Source organism: Hemibagrus wyckioides, linkage group LG06 (genome assembly GCF_019097595.1).
Source record: "Hemibagrus wyckioides isolate EC202008001 linkage group LG06, SWU_Hwy_1.0, whole genome shotgun sequence".
NCBI lineage: Eukaryota > Metazoa > Chordata > Actinopteri > Siluriformes > Bagridae > Hemibagrus > Hemibagrus wyckioides.
Genome location: NC_080715.1, coordinates 11,312,493 through 11,338,251, shown reverse-complemented (window position 1 = coordinate 11,338,251; position 25,759 = coordinate 11,312,493). Strand labels below are relative to the sequence as shown.

General features: G+C 38.8%; 1 protein-coding gene across 10 annotated transcripts in view; it reads right to left on the bottom strand.

The window, feature by feature from the left end:
- Positions 1-25,759, bottom strand: part of tns1b (tensin 1b) — a 233,015-nt gene that overhangs the window by 108,934 nt on the left and 98,322 nt on the right. For all 10 annotated transcript variants that reach the window (XM_058391898.1, XM_058391893.1, XM_058391897.1 and 7 more), the window contains exon 2: positions 12,928-13,042. In XM_058391898.1, coding sequence (XP_058247881.1) covers positions 12,928-13,042 — 115 coding nt within the window. The remainder of the gene's footprint in view (positions 1-12,927; positions 13,043-25,759) is intronic.

The following is a 25,759-nucleotide window of genomic DNA, read 5'->3' as shown; positions in this document are numbered from 1 at the left end:
TAAAACTGATTTGGAATGCTGGATCAAGCGGCTCACTGATATACAAGCTACTACTATGGCAATGGGTTGTAGGAACGGCGACTGGTAACTTCATACAGCAACTGGCAATAAAATGGCTGGAAGCGTGAACATATCTTAAGAACATTAACAAGAACTAGGCAAGCATGAAAACACCCGTGGACATGAAGTGACAAAGAGAGCTACAAATTACTAGTGCTCATTAAAAATGAATGTGACTTTGGTGCGTGTGATCGGTGAACGATGATGAGGCTGATGGCTGATCATTATGTGTTCTGGCACAGATAATGGTGCTGACATGATGATACATAACTAAGATCATCAAAATCACTTACACACTTGAAAACAATAAAACACTTAAAAAAAAAACAACCCTACAAATATGCATGCATGCTCAAACATGTCATTTTAATATCTTTTTCCAGTTTACATGTTTAACAAGAAAATAGTACCATTAAAAGTAATTTCACATTTAAATGCTTTATTTTATAGCTTTTTTTTTATTCAACCATGTTTTCATTCAATCCTTCTAAAATATGTGTAATTCTGTATTTATTACAGCGCCTAACTAAATGTAATAACTGCTGCTCACTATGAGAAGTTTGGACCTTAAAATCTTCTTTATACCACAGTCCTGTTGAATTCTTGATTCTCACTGGTCAGAAGGTGTTGATTCAGGTTCTACTGCAGCAGCTCTGACAATGGTACCAACCTCAAGACAAATCACAGTATTATTGTGCTGTTACGATATTAATCTACTTGTTCTAATACGTTATGACTGTTATAGCAACATCGCTTTCAGAAGGACTTGTACCTACAAAGTGTCACCTACTAAAAACTTTCTGTATATTTAAGATATATATTTAATGTATATTTATGGAAGGACTCTCCATTGTCTGTGCTTTTTAGATTACTAGACAGAAAAACAATAACCTATTCAAAAGGGTGAATGCTCTAATTAATTAAAAACTTCTGACCAATCAGATTCAAGAAGGCAATAAAATCACTGTGGTCTCTCATTATCCAACTAGGTGTCTTTACCACTTTGTTTTTACAGGAGGCTTCATATCGTTTTAGGCTCTGTTCAGGGTTTCCACCCTTTTCCTGGCTCTCTCACAGCACCTCTGTTTCTCATTTTCAATGTTAAGTGAGGTGTAAAATAAGAGAAGAGAATCTCTGTTATCTCTATCCAGACAGGGCATTCGTCCTATCTGAATAAAGCACACTGCAATATCCTGTGCCCACAAAGGCTTTTATCTGATGCTCATCTGGTGTGGATTTAACAAAGGACCCATGCATTGAGCGTGTCTTGTTCTAATTCTACACTAATAATGCAAGAATTCTGAGGTTTCTGACAGTGCTGCATAAATCACAGTTGCATCTGTTGGAACAGCTGGTTGCATATCATGGCATATCAAAACATTTACATGGATCAAGAGTAAGTGACTTACGGAAAGAACAATGGGCAGGCTGTGATTTTCTCAGCATGCCAAGAATGCTTAATGCCCTCTGATCAGGATCAAGGCTGCAGTGTTTACAGTGGATGGCTGGGTCCAATAGTCTAATACTATTCAAACCACGCATACGAAATTCAATTCTCCTGACTTGTGTCTCGTTCCTATACTCTCTTATACTGACCTCTAGTGGCTGTAAATGGTGGCTATAAGGTAGAATTTCAATAAAAAAAAAAAATAAATAAATAATAAAAATGTAAATATGCATGACACATTTCTTGTATTGTATTTTTTAGTTTATGTATTTTTGAAATCGTAATATTATAATTATTCAGAAATGTTACAGTATTCCCTCTGCAATCCATTATTCATCTTCACTAACCACTTGATCCTGGTCAGTGTTACACTGGACCTGGGGCCTATCCCCAGAACACTGTATGTAATGTGAGAATACACCCTGGATGTGACTCCAGTCCATCATAAATTGCACCATGTACACATACATATTCAAACACTCATACACATCTAGGGGGAAATTTATCATAGCCAATTAGCCTACTGGGATGTTTTTAGAGTGTGGGTAGAAACTGGAGAACCTGAAGGAAACCCTCAAGGGGAGTACATGTGAAACTCAGGACTGATACTCATGATTACACTGGGAGACCCTGAAGCTGTGAGGCGGAAACACTTCCTGCTGCTAAACAGTGCTATCCCTAATACATCATTTATTTAATGCTTAGTGCAATTGAAAGGTGCAGCATAATTACAGTATGCTACTGAAAATACAAATAATCAAAAGTAATTTTAAAAAGTTCTTTCATTTGAGCAGTGGATGCAGCTAAAACACAGCCTTTTATTTGGAAAATATGGGCTTAACAATATGTGAGAATAGATGGGCCATAGTTGTGGTTTGTGAGTGGCAGAAGCTTATTGGTTAAGATTTCCTACTGACAGCTGGAAGGCTGTAAACTCAAATCCCATGACTGAATCTAAATAAAGACAGATTGTAGCTAAACTGCTTGGAATGAGATTTTCAGATTATTGATTAGTAGATGATATAATCCTGCAGTTTACTGTTTTCTGCACTATATGGTTTGCAGCTTGGGAATTCTCTGTCTCATCTACATCTGAGCAGAACAGAAGGGTAAATGCAATTGAATAATGCACCTTATTGGGCTCATGGGTTCATTTTTGCTAGCCTTACATAGTAAGGTAATTGCAGAAATTATGTAGTACTCAAGAAGAAGTCACTGTTTAGTCAACTAGCATAGATGTGGAGAAAGAGCTGCTCATGATCCGAAACATTTGAGTTCGTGGGTGAAGTGTTGTGGAGGTAATGTCAAGGCCTGGGCTTGCATGGCTGCTTCTAAAACAGACTCACTAATCTTTATTGACAATGCAACTCATGATGGTAGCAGCAGAATTAATTATAAAGTCTACAGGAACATCCTGTCTGCCAATTTACTATTAATTACTAATTGGGTAGAATGTCTTCAAGCAGCAAGACAGTGACCTAAACACACTGCTAACACAACAAAGGTTGTGGGAAAAGGGAAAAGTTTTAAGCTGGCCAAGTCAATCACACTAGACCTTAACCTAACTGAGCAGCATTTTACCTTCTGAAGAGAGAAACCACCCAAAACAAATAACATTTGAAACAAGCTGTCATTCAAACCTGCAGCACCAAAGAAGAATCAGTATGTTGCTGTCTTGATGCAGTTATTGCATGCAAGGGAAATGCAGCCAAATATTAAGTGTTATTTAATTTAAGAATATCTGTTCTTATGATTTTGATAACCATAGAATTGGGTGGACGGCCAGCAATAATGCCATGATCCAAGTTGTATAACACATCCGCATAAAAATATCAGGAAGTTCTGATCTGTCATCTCATTCACCTTTTGATTTCAAACACAAATGTCTACAGTGTACAGAGAAAAAACGAACTTGCCTTGACTTTCCAACACTTCTAAATTTGTAAATGCCTGCATTTCCTGTCAGATTAGTATAACCATGCATCAGCATTAAATCAAATAATGGTTTTGAAATGAACCCACATACCGCCCACCACCACCACACAAAACACCTTCTGTGTGCATCTTATAAAATGTCACACTAATAAAAACAATTATGATTACGTATACATGATACAGGAAAGCTGAAAATATGAGAGAGAGAGAGAAAGAGTAGTAGTAGTAGTTATAAAGTAATAGATTTTTTTTTTGTTTTTTTCCTAAAAAAGGCTTTTTCCAGTAAGTGTTACGGATACATTTGCAGTAAAGAGCAAGCGTGATCCTAAGTGCTTTTCTGACCTGAAGTGGGTATATTCAGAAAACAGAAGGAAGATATTATTACTATAAACACATCTCAGGAGAAAGGTCTAAAGCACCATCTGTGTTTCTGTCAAAAAATCACAAAGATGAAACTAACAAAGTGAACATCAAACAACTGTACACAAGAGGGCAGTGTCAGATCAGTTCATTATTGGAAGTTTATGGCGCTTGAGTCTCTCTCTCTCTCTCTCTCTCTCTCTTTTTTTTAAATCACAGCAGTGACTGTGCATTTCCCTGGAGATGTTACAGCATATCTCAAAATATCATGAAAAAAATCATTTAATGAATATAGACATGCCTGTATATGATGGTTAAAGTAGTCATTATGAGCAACAATAAACAGAATGAGCTTTTTTGATATTTAGTAATGAGGAGAGTGCTTGAAATAGCAGGCAGCGTAGGAAAGCTGATTTAGTTAATGATATTAAAGTCAGAGCAGAACATATCCATCAGTAACAGGAGTCAATGATCAACAACATCAATCTCGCCTGCTCATTTCACTAATGCAATTCAAGGAGAGCAGCTGCAACTCCAGGACACCCTAACAAGCTATGGGAAAAGGAGTTTAGATTATGTAATGTGTTTGTGTGTATACAAGGGAGTGTGTATAAGTCAAGGGCCTGGAACTGCATGATGTGGACATATTGGAATTGTGTGTGTGTGTGTGTGTGTATGTGTGTGTGTGTGTGTGTACTAACATTTTACACACAAAAAACATTCAATTATTCTTCCTGAAAGTACCTCATATCTTGTTTCATTCTGCCAAAGGTGACCTGCAGGGTTGTTTGCTTTTCTTACTTAATAAGGAAAATGTGCAGTTCAGGCTTGCTGTTATCCTTATTAAGTATGAAAAGCAAATGGCCCTCTAGATCAAGCCAATAAAACCACTTAACCGGTTATTTTTACATGGATGTGTCATCTCAGAAGAAGTGTACTGCTTATAACCTGCCTAAGCACAACAAAACACAACATGCACTATTCATGGCAGGTCAGTAGATGACATTGAAATGCAAACCGTGCTCTGGAATGAGAAGAAATAGATGAGCTTGTGTTCCAAAACTGAGGGTGTAGTGGATAAGCTGCATAGTGTGTACTAACACGCATCAGACTAACACACACTGTACCTTCTTACACAACCAAATACACTGGACCCTCTTAAAGAGTCCAGTTAGATAATACTCTCTGCCACAGCATTACACACATGGGAACTTCTGTTACATCCAAACAAGCTCTTCTCAGAATCTGAAAACAAACTCTCACATGTCCAAAATAATAACCAAGCAAGACACAAAATAACCCCATTTTCCACAGCTGAACACACACTGGATCCTGTCCTATACCCAAATACACACAGGACCCTTACTTACCGCATCCAAAATCTCCCACAACCCTAAACTCTCTTTCTCTCTCTCTCTCAACCAACCGCACAGCAGATTCTGTCTTACAGCTAAACGAAAAAATGGTCTCTCTTCCTCCACCAAACACAGACAAGACTGCCACAACTAAAACTCACACCAGAATCTTAGTTACAACCATGCACACACATAATCCTCTCCAACCCTGAAAACAAACTAAAATCCCCCACTGCTGAACACATATTTGACTTTCTTCCATATCCAAACCTTCACCATACTCTCTTTCACAGCTGAACACACACCAACATCTTTTCTACAGCCAAAGGTACACCAGACCCTCTCCAATGCTAAACACACACATTTATCATCTCCTGTCCTACTGCTGAACACACAACAGACTCTCTTGCACAACCAAAAACAAGACAGAACCCTACTTAAAAATCTTACGTCACACCAGACACTTGAACATAACTAAACACACTCTAGACCCTTTCCGACAGCCAAAACAAGCAGTGAAATTTCACATATATTAAACACACACACATACACTCTGGACTCAATCCTAACAATGATTCCGTCACTCATGGGATAGTGGTCCATATACAGCCCCAGAAAAATATTTCACTGGTTTGAACCAAGCTCTTGAAAAGTACTGTAGTAGATATCATAAATGTAAGAAAAAATAAATCATCGCAGTTATATCAATTACTGTATTTCCTTAATGGCAGTTCGTCAAGAAAAGTGTTAACAGACTTTCTCATTTCATTTACGTATTTTATTCTCCAATCCAAATTCAAAACAGACGTCTCATCTGTTCAAATTATGAGTAATGTAATTACCAAAAATGGTAATGTGAACCTCTAGTGAGAATATTATTCATAACCTTGAGCTAATCGCCAGTAGTTATGCATCATTTAAGGATAAGTATTGTAAGCAAGGACCTTTAGACTTTTTTTGTTGAACACCCCTGATCAAGCACATCCAAACCTGCTCCAGAGCATAATACACAAACTACATATCCAAACACACACTGGCCTCTCTGCATGGTAGATTATGTCATCCAGTTATTGTGATGGAACACAGCAAGGTATCCTGGCAACGCCACAGAGGACAAACAGGTGACGGAAAGAACACCGAAGCAGCACGTGACTCTGGAATGTTTGTAAACAGAGTCTGAGTGGACGTGAGCAGGGGCACCATCAAAGGTCAGATTGTGTCAGAGACAGAATGAGCCAAGTGGCTGTTAGTAAAGGTCATGACCTTTTCATGAAACACTCTTTACAATTTCATTATTTCTTTAGATGTGCTCAGCAGTGTGCTGAAGAATTTCTCCTGTATAGTCATGAACAGTGTCTTGCCCTCTATCCAGACCTACTGAATCCTGCCTCCTTCACAATGACCAGAACGAGCCACCATTGTTCACTTTGTGTTCTCTATAAAGAGGGCCTCATAAATCGGGTTAATCCAGACAGTAGCCAACTCAGACACAGAAACACAGCAGTTTTCAGTGTGTGTGTGTGTGTGTGTGTGTGTGTTGGGGGGGTGATGGGGTGTTAACCAATTCTCCAGACCTGTACAGCATAAGCCTGAGTTTCTGGCATGTCATGCTAGTTTTTAACCTGATGCCTGCTTGGGCATTCCACTGGTTGCTCAATGATGGAGATGACAGAAAGTAGCGTAAGACCGGTGATGACAGCTGACTGAAACCATCTTTGATGCTGCTCCAACTTCAGAGTATGCTTTCAGTCTCAGTTCAGTTTACTTCAAGCTGTTCTAATGGCATGACAAACAGTATTACATTCATATTGCCAAAGAATAGAAATCTAAGTCTCTCTCTCTCTCTCTCTGTAGGTTCTTTGTATTACGATTTGAATGTCTTGATTCCAGCCCCTGAATCATTTATCAGGCTGAAACATATTAAAACAATATGCTTTTAGCTAGTCAACTAGTATCATGATGTATTTATTGATGGAGACTTCAAAGCACTTCTGTAAGTCCCACTGGATAAAAGCATCCGCCAAATGCCATAAATGTAAATGTGAAACATTTTCATACCTAGCACTCTGGTTGTACATTACATTAACCTAAGAGCCATCAAAATCTTCTACCAAAACCTTAGCTAGATGCTAAATTTAATTCACGTACATTAATAACTTAGTTATAAGAGGTGAGCATCAATGGGTAGCTAGTTTATTGGTTAGCAAACAATAATATGTTTCCTCTCTAGCTAGCAGTTGGATACTGGATAAAGAAATGGTCTGTAATAGTTGAGTATAGTCCGTTAACATTTCATACATTTAGTACATTTAGCCCATCTACAAAAGGTAAGGTTTAAAGTTAGCTTAGATTACAATAACAGAAAACCCTCTGGATGTGAAGAAGAGAGAGATGACAGCTTTATCTGAGAAAATGATGCCATAACCTTATGCTGAGATATTCAATTTCACTTGTTTAAACATGTAAAGAAGCTCAGTGTGATTCATATCATTTGTGTAACATAATTAAAACTTCCAACTTACAAATTTAATTGTACCCAGCATTAACACTGCCACCAACAAACAAAGATTCAACAGCCTATCAGTTTTATATATTAAAGCTAATATTGCCTGTAAAAGTACAAATGTAGAAATTGAAGTAAGATCATTTCAGGCTCTGGTGCCACGTTAATTGAGTCTCTAGATCACAATGGAATGACTTGTTAGAGGGGTTTAAAGAGAGACAGTGTTCTAATTGTGAGGCTTATTGTATTAGAAAATTGTATTATACATGGACAGAGACAGAAATAGCAGACAGGAGACTGGACACAAGGTCTCAAGTCGCAAGGTCACAAGTCAGCTGTCCTCAAATGCAAGAGAGAGAGAGAGAGAGAGAGAGAGAGAGAGAGAAGGACAGAGACAGAGACAGTGAGACTAGAGTAATTTGATATGAGTGTGTGTTTTAATTGTGGTCTTACGATCAATGTAGATTTAAACACAGGAAGAGGGACATCTTATACAAGTGAATGCAAGAGATGCAAGAGCTATTTTATTAATGAAAGGAGAGAAATAAGTTTATTGTATGTTTTCTTTATGTAAATATGTAATCTAGCGTGATATAGTCCATTGAAATTGTGCTGCTTTATTTATAATTGCTTCATATTCACTTTATTCATGTTCACTTTAAAATTAAGATCCGGGGATTATCCTGGCAATGTTGAAAATGAGGCAGGAATACATCATAGATGAGATGACCTTGCATGACAGGGCACCATACAGACAGGAACAATGTAGTGTCACCAATCAACCAGTGTTTTTTGGGACATGGATACAAAATGGAGAACACTGAGGAAAGCCACTCAAATACCAAAAGAGCATGCAAAGTTCCACACAATTCCAGACAGTAACCTGAGATCAGGATTGAACTATAGACCCTTAAGTTGTCAAGTGTCAACACTACCCGCTGCACCACCATAACAACGATGATGATGAAGCGTTCTCACCCTCCTTCTTGACACAGCCTTGGCATGGTTTTAAATCCTTCTACTGTTAACCATCTAGTAATTTTCCTGAAGTGACACTTAATCGGAGATAATGCAGCATCGTTAATTGTAAATGACACTAAGAACTGCTGAGTTTTTCAAAAACAGAATCTCCATGCTGGCCATTTCCCAAACTGGATTCACCCAAAAGCCAGGAATCAAGTATTACTAAACACAATAAATGCAGAGACATAAAAGCACCTGGAATGAATTTCAGCAACAAAACAATTCTAAAACTGATTCAAGTTGATGAGCTCTCAGGTTTTAGTCCGTAGCTATTTGTTATATTACCAGCTGTCTTTTTTATTTGCAGATGAAGCACAGTGTCTAGTAATTTAAGCACCTCTATTATGTGGTTTATCTTCACAAAGCCCAAGACTGAATCCAAACAATGTGCAAAACATATATAATGTACATATTCATACTTTTTTTTCCCTTTCTCTTTGGGAACCAGGAATAAAAAAAAAAACAAATTAAGAGCAAAAAGCAAATAGGAGTACTTCTTGTACAAGCAGAGCCTTTAATCAAGACTTGTAAAGGAATACTTAACATTTCCCTCTACATGTAGTGCTTAAATCCAACCTTTTTAATTAAAGAGAGTGCTGTACATAAAAAAAAGCACACCCACAGCCTGGAAAAGCCCCGTAACCTTTTGACTTGTTAGCATTTCCCCTGGTACATGCAGTGGAGAGCCGGTGAGAGGTTTCAGCATGATGGAGCTGTCTTCCATATCGACCATGATTGATTATGTTGTGGTTAAAACACTAGGAATATTTACCTTTAAGAGCAGCTGCTAACCATCTCTAACTTAGACACGCGCTAATACCAGGCAAATCAGCCTCAGTCTCCTGAGACGTGTGACAGTGACAGATGTGACGGCACTAAAGGGAAATCATTACCGTCCTCTAAACAATTAGTCTAATGGCTTGGAATAAAGATGGACACACACTTTAGTCACATATAAAAATGGATTTTAGGTTTTACTTGTATCTTGACCTTAAATGATTTCGGATTCGACTCAACTCATCATGTGTCATGAATGTTTTAAACCATTACCAAATCACAGTGAGACGTGTCTATATTTCTTTTGGTGTTTGCATATCCATCCAGTAATCTGTAATGTTTGATGTCTAGAGGTCTATAGTAATGATTTCTCTAATATATGGTTTTTTAATTTCTGTTCTTCCACAGTCCTTTTGGAATCTCTAATCCGACTGGACAGAAGGTGTATAAGCATGGCTCAGGGAGTCATTATAGGCACATAGCAAATCACAGTTTTATAATAATTAAACAAATTTCATTTGTTGTTGATGTATTGAAGTTTTATGGATGTAATAAATGAGGATATGAAGCTAGTGGGTGTAAGTGTTGAGGATGCAGAAGATAGGGATAGGTGGAGAGAGATGATTCGCTGTGGTGACCCCTGAAGGGAAAAGCCGAAAGAAGAAGAAGTTGATGTATTGAAGTTTTTTGAGAGAAAATAGGGTTATATCTACTATGAAGTAAGTGAATATCAAATACATTTAGACAAAAGATTTGAGCTCTGACTCATAGACTTATCTGAATCAAACTCTCTCTGTCTCATGGCCATATTAATTATCTGATAAGATGCACGGCATGTGGATTTTATTTCTAATAATGAAAGTGATAAACCCTAATCTGGACACATCTCTCTGATCAGGAGAGACCTCCACGATAAGAAGGTGTTAGATATCAGTCAGAAGTCAGATATCAGCCTCTGAATACGTCTCCAAATGTGCACTGCAGGATGCTTGACACACAGAGTGTAGCATTTTGTTGAAGGTGACAGTGCTTGATGTGTCTCATGTCTCTACAGCGCCTTTGTTTTTGTTAAATCTGGCACAGTCTTTTGTGTCCGTTGCACAACAATATTGTTTCTCTTGGCACAGCTCAAACCTTCGTAAGACCAGATTAAATATCTGTGACAAGCAGATACAGAGATAACAGCTGGAGTAAAAACAGGCAAGATTTCATAGACTTCACGTTTCGCTTGCAAGTAAGTGGGCTGTTTGTACAGGCACCCCTGGCTGAATAGGTTTGGGCCATTCAGTGCCTTGTTTCCTTAGGAAGACGTTGTTTTATAAAGTATTTTCCTCGCTGAGATCACCAAGCAAAAAGTCAAAACCAAGCAAAGCAAGCAAAACTTTTGGAAAGTTGTGTACATGATATGCAACTCAGGCCAAGTTGGAAGAGATAACAGCTACCCTCTCCTTGCTATCTATTTTCTTTCAAAAATACACAACAGACATACTGTATCAGGGCTTCCAGACATTTCCAACAACAGGACCTCAGTGTGTGTGTGTGTGTGTGTGTGTGTGTGTGTGTTTGCCCTCATGCTTTTAACCCTGACCAAACTGACCTGGCCAGACAGTGAAAGTACTGTGTAAATGCATATGCTTAAAGTTATCACAGCTAGGACTTTGAATTAATTAAACAACATGCCATTTCTCCTACCTAAATTGGGTGCCAGTCAAAAAAAGCTTTCTAGGGCACATTTATTTTGTTTTCCCACAATGAAGTAAACACATTTTGTCAGCTAACCTAATATTTCGCCAGCTTATCTTACATTTTGTTTACTTTATTGAAATTTTGCACACTGCACTTTACCGTTACTGCATGTAACTCGTCTGCACATTCCACCACTTTCCATTCTGTAATGTTTGCACATCCTGTACCATTTCTAAAAGTAACACAGGTGTACATCATGCTACTACATGTAACATGTAAACATACTGGCCATCACATTCTTTCACCTCTTTTTCTTTATTATTTCTATTCATTCTTTTTTTTAACCTAGTTCTTCAATTTTGTTTATTTATATGCACAGAAGTAGGCCAGGTTTTTATTTCATTGCAAAATGTATACTGTAATATATATATATATATATATATATATATATATATATATATAAAACTATGTGCATGACAAACAAAAATCTAGAATCTTGAATCAACAGCAGAAAGTGTGTACATTAAAAAGGAGTTTTAGCATAAGTGAGAGAAGGTACAAAAATGTTAAGTGAATTTCCATTACACTAAACTCTGTGCTAATGTAGGCACAAGATACTAAATCAAGGTCAGGACGTGGTTTCAATGTGACTTAAGTTAAATGTCAGAGTCATGCGTAACTGGGACATGCCTCTGGCGAATTTTAAAGTTTGACCATGCAGTGTTATGAAACACAGCGGCCTTTAAACGGCCAGGGTATAAAGGCCTGCTTTGATTCTCAGAGCTCATTAATCTAAGACAGAGGTTTTCCTGGTCTCCCTTTGCCTTGCACATATGTTTTCCATACAGATACAACTACTGGTTTTGATTCAGTCACTTCATTTAGTCATAATAAGTCATTTTCTTTTATATATAAAAGACTGAAATACAAAAAGCATCTTTTTTTTTCTTCTACAAAATCCCTGAATGGGTTTCTTTAGTCTGTTTGTATGGTTGGTTAGTTGGTCGGTTGGTTGGTTGTTTTTTGTTTTGTTTTTTTTGTTTGTTTTTAGCTAATCCTACATATAATATAGGCACAGATATTGATAGCCTGCCTTGTTGTCATTGAGAAATACGCTCAGAAATACATTTGTCACATACAAGCCTTTATTTTATTTAAGCTTCTGTGATCACTAAATGTGCTTTCAGTTTCCACTGGAGCTCCATTCCAGGAGGCTCTGGTGGCACAGATGAAATGTAATAAAACCACCATATTGCAATAACATCCCATTTTCACATTTCAGAGCTCAAAGCCAAATAGCCCCAAACCACAAGCTTATGACTGTCCCTCCATTTGATCAGTTAAAATTTCTAGGGTAAAATATGTATGCAAAGGCATTTGCTTTAGGGTGTGAAAGTATGTATGAAACACTGCTTGAGGTCTCAATAATACATACTATAAGAATTGTTTAGCATAGTTAATGAGCAGGACAAGTATCTTTTTTTTCTAACCTTTCTCGAACCTTGAGTAGTTCCCCTGTTGTTTTCTGCCCACTGTCTAAACTCAAATGGACAATCTCCTTCCAGAAAATCTTAAGACCACACTTTCCTCCTGGGATTTAATCAGGTTAATGATCAAATCTGATCTGCAGAGGCCTCTCAGCAGTGCTGGAAGCCAGTATAATTGCCCCTTTACTCTAATCTCTGCGCCAACCCGGTAACTCCTGACCTTCTTCTATTACCACTCATCAGGAGCTCAGAGATTCAAATGACCCCTCACCCACACACTCATCCAGGACTGACCTCTGCAGATGAGTCCCTCCTTGTTGAGTGTCTGCTTGCACACGCCACAGTGCTTGTTCTTTTTAAACGTCTTCACCCGGAATGTGTGGGAGTGAACGGCCTCGAAATCCTCCGGCTATAAAGAAAAACACAAAGGATGTTGCTGTTATATAGTATATTATAATTACAATACAATACACATTAAAACAAGCAATATGCATCAAATGAAATAGGAGAGCATAAGGATTAATGTACCAGTTGTAAATATCAGACCTTTTGAAATACTTATATAAATATATATAAGTTTAACAGCTGTTTTAAATATCCCTCAGAAATGATTACTCCCAGTTTAATACAGGCAAGCTGACAATAAGATGTAAAGTACCCAACATGGGGGAAATAGGCATGAATGCTTTCCCTTTCATCATTCAACATGGCTGAAGGAGAATTCCTGGAACCCATTTAGGCAGAGTCAGTCATTTCCATATCATGCACCTAAATACCATATGACAGCTCTGACAGAATTAGCATGTCAGGCATGCTAAGTCTTGAAAATGTTATAGTAGTGCAGAGGAACACTATCATATAATGATGGTACCATATTAATGTGATACTATTATCAATTTAGATGTCATTATGTCAACTAATTAGAGTCAGTAAGTACTCACTGACTCACCACCTCAGACTCCTGGAACTTTGTCAGAGTATGTCGGAGTTAAAAGGGGTTTAGTAAAAGGGATTTATGATGTCAAATAGGCCAACCAGTAAGCATCTTGGTGTAGTAACATTCTATTAGGCTGGTAAGCATCTTGGTGTAGTAACATTCTATTAGGCTGGTATTAGAACATTTAAGAAGCATTCAACAGGTATTAAGAAGTGTTCACAATTTTACTGACATTTACTCATTTAGGAGTCCAAAGTGACCATTAAGTCACTTTTCCAAACGAACAGTTTGGGCAAGCAGATTAAAGTATAAAGTAACTAAGAAGTTTGTATTTATGAGTTGGGAACTTCATTCAAAGTGCATTCAAGTCACTTTAGTCAGAGCAAGCTGGAGGTGTACCTTCTCTTAATTAACTACAATAGAATTACACAGCAAGTTTTTTTATCTCTGTTGTTAGAAATTTAAGAATAAAGAATGCACATCAGTGAGTTGCTTTTTTATGTTTTTTCTTCCTATCAGTTTAGGAAGATACTGTAAACTTTTCTGCTGCATAATGTCTTGTAATTGTTTAATTCTATCGTATTTTGTGTAGGCAATTAGTTCTTTTTTGTTGTTGTTGTTTTTTGTTAAAATAAAAGCACGACAAAGATATAATGCCACTGTACCATCAATTTCTTACTGACCCATCCCCAACTCAGATACTCAGAGCTCAAAGATAATACAGCTTCCCTCTCGTAATTATGACTGTGGTGGTTTCCATGTGCGTTCAACGTGTAAATGTGATCTATTTTTCCGACATGAATGTGCCATAAATCTGCAGTCACATCAACAAAATCTTCAGCCAAGGCAAAAGCAGGAATGAAAGGCCATTCAAAAACAAGATAGTGTTGAACACAACATAGGTAACCACAAATGTATTATGTAAGCCATGAACAGAGATTTTGATCTGATACCATATACCAAGCCTGTATGAAAGGACCTCCTGTCATAGGTCCCTGTGTGGGGGTTTTCTTATACACAGAGACCTTCTCTCAGCCACTTTTTCTTATCTGGATTTGGTCATGTTTTCTGGTTGGTGTTAGCATTGAGGAAATGAGAAAATATATTTTCCCCATTTGTGTTCAATTCATTCCACGACTCCCCTGACTGTGGTCTATGGTGACTCAGACATGGTGACACCACTTCCTCTGAGTATTTGCTCATATGTTTTCCATTTTCAGTTTGGCCTTGTGTAGAAAATGTCTGCCCAGGCTCCAAAACTACACCACTGGCTTGCACAGAGAAGACAAAGAACAATACAGATGATCTTGTGCCTGACAACTTATGAAAGAAAACTGAGGTGAATTGGAAACAACTAGAAATGACTGACAAAAAGAAGTCTTAACTCTATAACAGAGTACAATTACTTTCCCTGACATTCAGATTTCCATCATTATTACAAATCTCATTATGACCATAAACAGAATTCAGTTCCTCATTGGCAACATCATACCTCCAAGCGGAGAATATACATAAAATACACAAAAAGTGTTAAATGTCCTTATAATTCCTGCAGGCAAGGCAGGAACAGCATGCTAGACAGGGTTGCAACATGCTTGCCTGGAACACAGACACCCTGGGCACATAGCATGGAAAAGGCCAGGGTTTTTCCTCAGACAGAATAAAGGAGACCTGGCACTTTACTGCAGCTAATGATCTGCTCATCACAGCATGTGGAAACTCCAGATCAGCAGGCAACAGGGCTGAGATGTCTGCCCGCATATAGGCCAAATCCACTTCAACAGAACCTAATTCTTTGTGTGTGTGTGTGTGTGTGTGTGTGTTACTGTACAGCCCATTGTAAGTACACCTGCAGGTTAACAGACCAAGACATGGCTTTGTTGAGCAGGAAATCTCAGGGTCTGGTTTTCATGGGAGAATATGACTTCATTCCATAGGTACCCTCATACACACAAAAACTGCATTCCCAGCACCAAGGTCCAGTAGTATCGTTAATGTAATTAAGTTCATGACATAATCCTTTAAACTCTGAGGACCCACTGGCAGACCCAGACATTCTCCACTCCCCTAGAAATTTCTATTTTCCAACAACAGGCAGACTAAGGTCAATATCAAGAAACATAACTGGCAGAGAAAAAAACAAGGAATAACAACACTAGCAGCACAAACTGAAGTAGACTCGGTTTATCTAGGACAAGGAACACATAAACTATTAATTACTTTGAAAAACATGCTCTATTTCCTAAAGTCAGAACATAAAAAAGGAAACAAAATACAAGTATGTGTTGTTTATTAGTGTCTTTGATAATAGTGCATCTGTTTTATATCTGCTGGTTCCCCAGGTTCCTTGTCCTAGTTTTTTGAGGAACTAAACCCAAAAACAAAACCCAGGTGAGACAGCTACATGTGGCGATTAATGACTGAAGCCAAGAAGAGCTGAAACTGAGAACAAGAAACTGAACTGTTATAAGATAAATATTCATAGCTCAGTGCTATTAATTTAAAAGGTATTTTACACTTATTATAAGACTGTTTGCTCTCTGTACAATATTGACATGAAGCACCATTTTACATTTTTAATTAGTTGGTTTACTGGTTGGTTGTTTAGATCATTGGTGGGCCAATTGGTTGTTTAAATGGTTGGTGGGCTGGTTGGTTGTTTAAATGCCTTACCTGCTATAAATAAGTAAAATAGGTAAGACATTTTAGTGTTAACTACATTCATAGAATGAATGTTTTCTATATCAGTAATAAATGGCAGGTAGCACATTGTTTTTGCAACTAAAAAGAAAAGCGGAAGATCCATCATCATAAAAAAAACAAAAAACATCTTAAATGAAACAATACTAAATGCCCAAGTAATGCGTTATCAATGGTGCACAAGTATGAATACCTATATTGGCTTAGTAATTCACCATACAGTCTAGAAGTCAGGTCAAGCCAAGTAGGCTTTATTATGATTAAAGGTAGATATAGTGTTAGAAACAATATATAGTATATAGCAGTGCATTTCACACCGAGGCCTTCACAGGTGTCCTTCCTGAATTAATCCACCTCTATAGCATCATGATGCCACGGCAATAGATACTGATCAACCGTTAAATAGCAAAGTAAAAAAGAAATTAGGCTACAGTATTTCACACCTCACTGCCAAATCGATTTCTTCTCCTCTGTCAGCCATTGTGAGTTAAAATATATATATTTTATTCAGTGTGTGCGGTTCACTGCCTCTGACTACTCCAATTATCCAGTCAAAGGACGGGAAATTGCTGACCTAATCATATGCCTGCTAGATGGCCCCAGTGACGCCACCTCGAAATCTGATTGGTCAATGTAACAATTTCATTGCCACTTATTTTAAGCTACGGGCGCCTGCACTATTGATTCTAAAGGCCTTAAGGTAGATTTCTTTCACCTGGCAACACATGATGTCAGCCACTGGCTGAAATATGATTGAATAAATACTCTTATCATAAATATACACTAATGGAAGCAACGCAACCAAGTGAAAAGCTATGAAATGTAGAGAATAGTCTATTGGGAATAATTTAATACACATTCACGGAAAAATATATTAAATATATTAAAAATGCAAGTCAATGATTCAGATCACTGCTGTTTAGGCCAGCAAAGAAGCCCTTGCTGGCCCTGACGGTCCACCACTGTGTATACAGTATGAGGGTCCCAAACAGTGCTGAACACAGTGACCAAGAGTTACAAAAAGCTAGTAAGTACAATAAATGCAGACAATAGACTGTTCAATAAACTACAGGGTACACACTAAAGCTTACACACTTTATTGCATGCTAGTATGAATATGTAAAGTGACGTACAATTTTCATGCAACTAGTAATCTGAGTGAAAAAGAGAGAAAGATAGTCATCTCCACTCCTCACCTGAATACAGCATTGTATGTGACTTTGACAGCTTTGTGTCATTACTGACTCCCTTTCACCAAGTCCCCAGGCTCAGCCCAGCCCTGCTCTAATCTGATTAGCCTGATATCATCAGCCTAAAGGAATTAATGCAGCTCTGCTGAGCTGAAGGCCGAAGATGCAGCATCAATTTTACTGATTACACTACTGGACATTCCATAAATCTCTGTATGTCACCTGTCAATGTGTGGTTGAACATTTGCTACTGGAATAGGAGAGCATTCATGTGGAATATTTGCATGTAAAAAATGCATGATGGGAGCAGAAATAAGAGTTGAATACCATCAATGAAGTGTGTAATCACAAGCCTCTGCTGTATTAAAGCTGCTGGCTAAAAAATTAATACTGGATGTGTCAGGTGGCATTTCTCCTGCCATTTGTCCTCCACTGTGTCTCCACTGAGCCCACTGTACATTCATAACCAGTCAGTCTGAGACAGTCACCAGATACCCACCCGAGTTCAATTTTCCTACTCTGTCTGATAACAACAAAGATGCATTATGGGATTCGGTTACCTCAGTGTAAATATAAATATCTAAGGGAAACTTGGGTATGTCCCACACAGAAAGGCAGGCATCTGTTGTAAAACTGTTGAGCCAAAGGTGAATTCCCCTCTTAGAGGCCAAGTCTAGAACACATGAAATGCACGGCAGTCTGTAAAGCTACCCTCCCAGAGCCACACAGCTGGCATGGAAAACTCATCTTCAGAGACTGAGATTATACCACTCATGCAGCAATACTTGGGATTCGGGGTACTCTCTAACTTTAAATCCACGTGCAAACAGTTCAACATGGAAAATATACACTTCGCTCTAGTAAAAGTTTGAATTAGTGAACAAAAATCATACTCTTTCACATTTCCACTATTAGCACATGCAGCACGACTCTAACCATACATACTGTATGTGATTTTATAACCTTATAAGAACCTTTTTTCCCCCAAAAAAATACCTAAACAGCACTTACAATAATGCACTTCTGCTACTATTTTTTGTTTAAGAAAAAAAAACAGACAAAAATTGATTTCAACCCACACTATTAGAGTAGCCACTATACATATTTTCTTGCACAAAGCACGAAAAACACTAAAACACAGGGGCCCCTGAGAAACAGACCTCTTGTGTTCCTTCATTCACAGAAACACAACAGGCTGAACTAAGTAGAACAAAAATACACAGGCAGAAAAAAAAATCAACAGTCTCAGAATAGAAGTTTTCTTAATGGATTCAGTGAAGGCATTCAATGCAATTCTCACTAAATCCCAAACAAGAGCTTTTAATCATTATTTTGGAACCACATAACCATGGCATGCTTCATTAGTTCATAGATAGTGAACTTTTCATTTATTCTCATAAATATATATCATCATATAAACACAACAGTGCAGCTGGCATCCTCCTTTAATTGTTTCCAGTAACTAAGACAATGAAGGCATTCTTCCCGTTTGGATATTATTGTAGAATAATGCCGCTTAAGGCTGAGCTTGTAACTTGGCTAACCCCTGCTGTATAACCTCATGTGGAAGTGCTTCCACCATGCTCGATTGATTTCAGAGTTCTGCCAGCCATTCAAGAGACCCTACGGCTTCCACAAAGGCCAAGCCCTCAAAATAGGGCTCTTAGCGACACTTGTGGCCCAGCAGAATGTATACACCATATACACAGCTCCACGCTGGGAGACTAAGTCCCTGGGAATGGTGCTAAGGCCCATTCAGTTCCACAGTCTACACAAAGCATCCCCTCACCCCAGTAAGAATCTGAAGTTGGTGGGGAGGGCTGAGGCACACGGCCCCCAGACATCCACAAGAGGACAAGTGTCTGGTCAGACAGCCATGACTAAAGGAAGAAGAAGAAGCAGCAGCAGCAGCAGAAGAAGAAGAAGAAGAAGAAGAAGAAGAAAATCTGTAAATTGGAGAAAAACTGAATCCTACATCTGTACATGTGATTTGTTATTCAACTTTCCTGGCATCCTTGTAAGCTATAGTTTATAAGCTGCCAGGAGAAATGACAAACTGTTCATTATCAGTAAAGTTGTGCTGGTAAAGTCCCATCATTTGAGAGCAAACACTACCACTACTACAGCCTATGTAATAAGGTTCTAACTTCTATGTCTATGTCTAGAACTCCAAAAAATTCAATTTGAAAGGATGACTGGTTGACTTAAGTTCTAGCCCACAGTTACACATATACACATCCACAGATCCATTTCTACATATTTCTTGTCTGGCAACATCAGTATCACAAAATGCTATAGCCAGCAGTCAAATTTCCATTTTAACAGCATGAGTTTTCACAGATACCAGCTGCATTTTATGCCATATACCAGCAAAGTATGACTAATAGTGCCTGCATGTCCATGATTGGCAACTGTAAGTTCAGTTACCTAGGGGTTAAGCTGTCAATTACATCATTAAACACACCCTGATAAATAACCTCCAGATAAAAAAACCTGTACTGCAGCCAGCCATTAGAGGGCATTAGAGAGGTCATTGATTTATCTTTAGCTTTATCCTTTAACAATCAGAAGCAATTTAGCATAGCCAATCCAATGACTGGAATATTTTTGGGAAGTGGGAAGACACCGAGAGATATCCAAGAGGAAAGCTATCCACACACAGAGAGAACATTTGAAAATCCATACAGAGAAAGAGTTTAATGGACCCAGAAAAATTCCCTTCATTACTACTTTAATCTGGACAGTAGTGTCTGAATGTCTGGACAACATCTGTCTACTCAAATGTCAAGATTAAGCCAGCCACCTACACTCTTGATATGATTTCAAACTAATTGTAATGTCACACTGATCAGAGTTATCACATCCAGCCTGTCACAATACATTCACCACCATTATGAATCAGATAATGTGTCTCCAATCACTTCCAACCTGGATGCTGCATCATATCACCTACTGACTGCTTGACCTGAAATGTGGTTAACACAGGATAACAGTGATTCCAGACAGCAGTATGTATCTGTGTAAGTTTGATAGAAAAGCCAAGAGCACAATGGCAGGTGATTTGATTATTTGCTCTGACCTCAAAAAAGCTGATACAAGCTGTGATTTAAGCATGCAGGTGCCATTCTCTTGGAAGAGAAAAAGGACAAGGAGACACATCCAGGAACAACAACATATATCCATCCTATGTGTCTAAGTGGGATTGCAGTGAGGCAAACATATGTCCCCTTTGCACATGTTTCCTTACTTCCCTCCCATTTAGCTAATGAAAACCTCACACACCAGTCTCTCAGTCTTCCATCACACACACACACACACACACACACACACACACTGCTCATTCCAGGAACACTCTTACTCCATCCACCCAGCCCTTGCATTGAGACATGCTGGGCCCTGAGCCAAGGACAGCAATCACATTTAGTGAGGGATATAATGTGGAAAGGAGGGGACTGAGATCTCATACTGAGGAGAAATACTTGGAGTGTTGTGTACAGGTCTGAGAATCTTGGAGCATGTGTACAAACTATCACAAACACATATTCAAATACACTGCTTATAGGAAGGCTAAGAAATCAGAGAAAACTATCACTGTGGGCCTTAAGGAGTCATAAGAAAGCAAAAGCATGGCAAAAAAGACTGTCAGAGCAAGCCTTAAAGATTTTGAGTAAATTTATAATGCAGGTCAGACATGGCTTTTTAGAAACACACCAAAATGAAGCCCTTACTTTACACAGGTTCTAAATATCACTACAATACTTAATCATTGTAATACCTTGAAATGTAATATGTACCATTATCAGAGTAGGGGGAGAGCATATATAACTACTCAATGGCCCTCGATGAATGAGGCCATCAAGGGGCCTGGACTAAAATGTTTACATTTCACAAGATGCAACCAAGATGCATTTAACCCACAAACACTGTAAAGATTCCACAGAGGCTGAGAGATACCAAGGATTGTCAATGATAGCGTTATTTAGGTTTGCTAGCACAAAGGTTCAGCAAAAGAGTGCGAGATAAAAAAAAAAGCATGAACTATGCAAAAATGTACAGGGAAAGATGTTAAAGGTAAAGATACTTTAAAAGGGTAAGCACTTGAAAATACACTTAACTATACACATTTCGTTACCTCACACAATTGCACTTGTCAAATTAGCTTGTAAATCTTGAACCCCAAAGTGTAGACATGCACGCAATATATACAGCTAAGCACACACGCATCCTGAAGATCATGCCTCTTTATTTACCCCACTCACTCAAATACAGACATCTGCTCTTGTAAATGTACCACCCACAGGCAAACACACACTAAATAGTGGAAAGTTGATATAGAAGAGTCATTCACAGCTTGTAAAAGGTTATTGTGTCTGAGAAACACACACATTTAAGTGCTTTTTATAGAAGGAACACAACTAATTATCCATGAGAAGTTTTTCTTATGTAACCTGTTTTTGGTTTATCATTTTACCATAGATACCATACCATTTATACATAGTATTTGTTAAGTTGTTTAGTTTAAAATAATTTGTTCAATTTTGTCAAGATATAATGTTTTACATATGCTTTATAAAGAGGAAAACAGAGTGTTTTTTTCTGACAACATTGGCATGATGTCCACATGGTACACATGTTGCTCCATATTGGCAGAATCTGGTAATGTGACCTTCTTGTCTCACCCATCTGTTGAAACTGGGGGTGTGGTGCTGCCAATACAGGGAGAAGGGATGCTAAACTTAATTACCTGCCCCCAGTGTTTAACCAATCAGAATTCTTGCACAGCGTGTAGATGTTTTAAATACTCTCACACTCAGCAAATGACATCCAACTCCCTCCACCTCAGTGCCTAAAGTCTCTCAGAAAACACCCCCCCTGCAACCGCTCTGTTTTCTTTCACAACGCTACTATTCTTCCACCCACAAAACATTACCCAGCAGGGGTACCTGACCTCTGACCCCATCGTCTCTCTCCTTCCACCCTCTCCGACCCTACATCCACTCGGACACACCGAAGATGTCTGACCTCTTTTCTCCTGCTTTTTCTCCCACCGTTCTTTCCTACTCTCTACTCTTTCTTTTTCTCTTTCTCTCCCTCTCTACTAGGAAGGGAAGCCCCCACATGAGGTTTCTGAAATTAGATCCTGGGATTTGGGTAAAGGTTGTTAGAGGAGCACTCAGGGGTGATAATCAATTGATTTGGGAAAGAAATGAATGAAATCCTGCCATTGATTGAAAAATCTACCCATGCTACTTGCCATTGTTCAAATGTTCCCAGCATTCTAAAAAAGTTCAAATGTGAAAAAGTTCCAGTAAATAACATGATTTTAAAGAAAATAAAATGGGGAAATAGCATCTTTCACCCATTTAAAAATATTGATAATGCCAAGGACGCTTGCGTGTGTACTTTTATTCTGATATGGCTCTGACTCAGCACTCCTTTAGGCTGTGTTAGTAAATTGCTGGTAAATCTGAGACATATATCCTGTCTCAAAGACCCAGGCATAAGCAATCTTACCTATGTAATAGAGAGATTGTAACACTGCTACACTTTATGTACACAGTAATGTATACTCATGCAGGAAAACAGGAAAAACAGTCCTGTACAGAATTTCTTAGTAAGCACTTCCTCTGTTTGCACCAGACAATGCAAGCACCTTTTGCTCCTTAGAATAGCACTTAACCCCTGTCACCCATTTAACATGCATTCAGCATTTCAAACAAAAGCAGAGGAAGGCAGCTAATAAAAATAGTACACCCTTCATCTGAATCTAATCACCTGCTAGCCTGCACAACCCAAACAGCCCAGAACCTCAGTGTTGGCTAAACCTTTAGATTTTTGGCAATGTGGCAACAAAAGCATTTCACCCAATTTATTGTGATAAATGTATCTTTGTGAATACATTCCCACAAGTCCCAAAGCTCCACAGCCCAGCCCACAGCAGTGTATTTTTTATCAGCTCACCAATCACCCCAGCCAAAATACCCATAAACTTTTCCTCCCACTCCTGCCCCAAATCCTAAAACATTCTCTCTCACTTCAGCCCCAAAATCCCTCAAGCCATCCCTCTCACCCCAGTCCCAAATACCCACATGCGATCCCTCTCACTTTAACTGCAAATCCTCAAACCTTCCCTCTTACTCCATCCCCAAATCCCCACAGCCCTTTCCTCTCACTCCAGCCCCAAATCTCACTAGTCCTTGCCTCTCATCCAAGCCACAACTCCTCATACCTTTCCTTTCTTTTCTGCCCCAAATGTCAGCAGGCCTTACTTCTCACTCCAGCCCCAAATCATTAAACCTTCCCTATCACTACATCCCCACATCCCCACAGCCCTTCCCTGTCACTCCAGCCCCAAATCCACACAGCCCTTCACACTAACATCATCTTCAAATCCCCACAAGCCTTCCCTCTTACTCCATCCCCAAACATTCAAACCTTCCCACTAATCCCAGCCACAAAACCCCACAGCCTTTCCTTCTCACTCAGCCTCAAATCCCCAAGTCTTCACTCTCACTCCAAACTCAACTCCTGGAACCTTCCCTCTCACTCCATCCCTAAATCCCACCAGGCCTTCCTTGTCACACCAGACCCAAATCCCATCAAACCTTTCCTCTGACACCAGCCCTTAAAGCCCCAGAATCCTGACCCATCATCCCAATACCAAAGCTCTTTAGTCCTGTTCAGTCGTTCCAGATCAAAACACCCATAGTGTTATTTCGTGTTCCAACTAATCACCATAGTTAAAAATTCCCACCAAACTATGCTAGTACCCCAGCCCCTAATCCTCACAGTCTTGCTCCATCACCCATCCCCAAACCCACACATTCCCACCCCATTTATCTCTACAACCATGTTCTATTACCCCTGTCTCAAGTCCCCAAAATCTTTGTACATCACCCCAAAGCCTCACAATTCATGTCCACCACCCAGTTACAAATCCCCACAATACCGCTTCATTAGCCAAATCCCAACTACCATAAACCTTGAATCATCACCACAGCCCAACCCCCAGCCCAAAAAGTCCCACAACAGCACTTGAACCTCCCAAACATAATTCTCCATTACTCTCCACAAACTCCACAAACCTCTTACAATCCTGCTTCATATATGTATGTATATATGACATGCAGAATAGTCTTGTAAGAACCAACAATGGTGTAGCTATTAATAATGTAAAGATACAAATAGTCTTCTGATTGAGAATCAGTTAAAAAAAAAGATCATGAAGATTTACAATGAAAGAACACTCGCTTGCAATGTTAAGTCTAACCTTCTGAGGCCATTAGGCAACCTCCTGTGACCATTTGTATCTGCTCTTACATTTGTGTGTGTGTGTGTGTGTGTCTACAATTTGTGTGCAAACCACTAGTGGCACACCACAGCAACCATCCCTACTTTATCCCAGAACTTCCATCACTCAAGTTCAGCAAAGCATCCTACATACTAAATCCTTCACTGCGCAAAGAGATCACTCTATCATTTACACACTGGGGCAGCAGCAAAGATATAAATCCTACCTCAAGAAACAGCTAAAAGGCAGCTTGCCTGGTGTCTGCAACAAAGTCCATGTCACACTGAGAATGGTTGCTTGTGCCAAGATTAAGGACTGACTTTAAAGTATGGCCTTCTCACTAATTTAGGCACATTTATAGGAGAATGTCTTCAAGTTGGGATATTTTGGCACAGGGCAAGGTTGAAAAATATAACACACCCCACCTACACAAAACATGAGAATGTTTTGGAATAAGGTTAATTCCCTAAAAAAGGACATTAGGCCTGTTTCCCAGACTGAAAGCATCGTTAAAGAAATTCCCATGGTACAGTAGGTGTATTTGACATAAGTAATGTTTGGCACAATCATAAGCACCAACAGATTCATTAATTCAATTTTATAGCTCAAAGTTATATTTATGAACAGTTATTTTACAAAGTAGCATTATGGCTTCCAGGTTTGCCTGAGAACGGGCCTCCATGGTTGGGTTGGGTCGGTCAACCCAGCCACTTTACAATTCAACCCTGAAGGGTTAGCAGGGATGCCTTTCAGTCCATGATCGTTTCATTTGCCCACTATCCAACAGAGGAGGGATTGGAATGTGACCTCTCTGTCTACCAAGCTCATGTGTTTTTCATTTAGTACAAAACAATTCCATTCCAAACTCATGCTATTTCTCTCTTACTGCCTCATCCTTTAATCCCATGCAAATCTCAGGTGCATTTGTTTCAGAAGGACCTGATTCCTATAAGGAAATTAATCCTTCTTCTTTCCTAGACCATCAGTAGCATTAATGAATGAGATTTG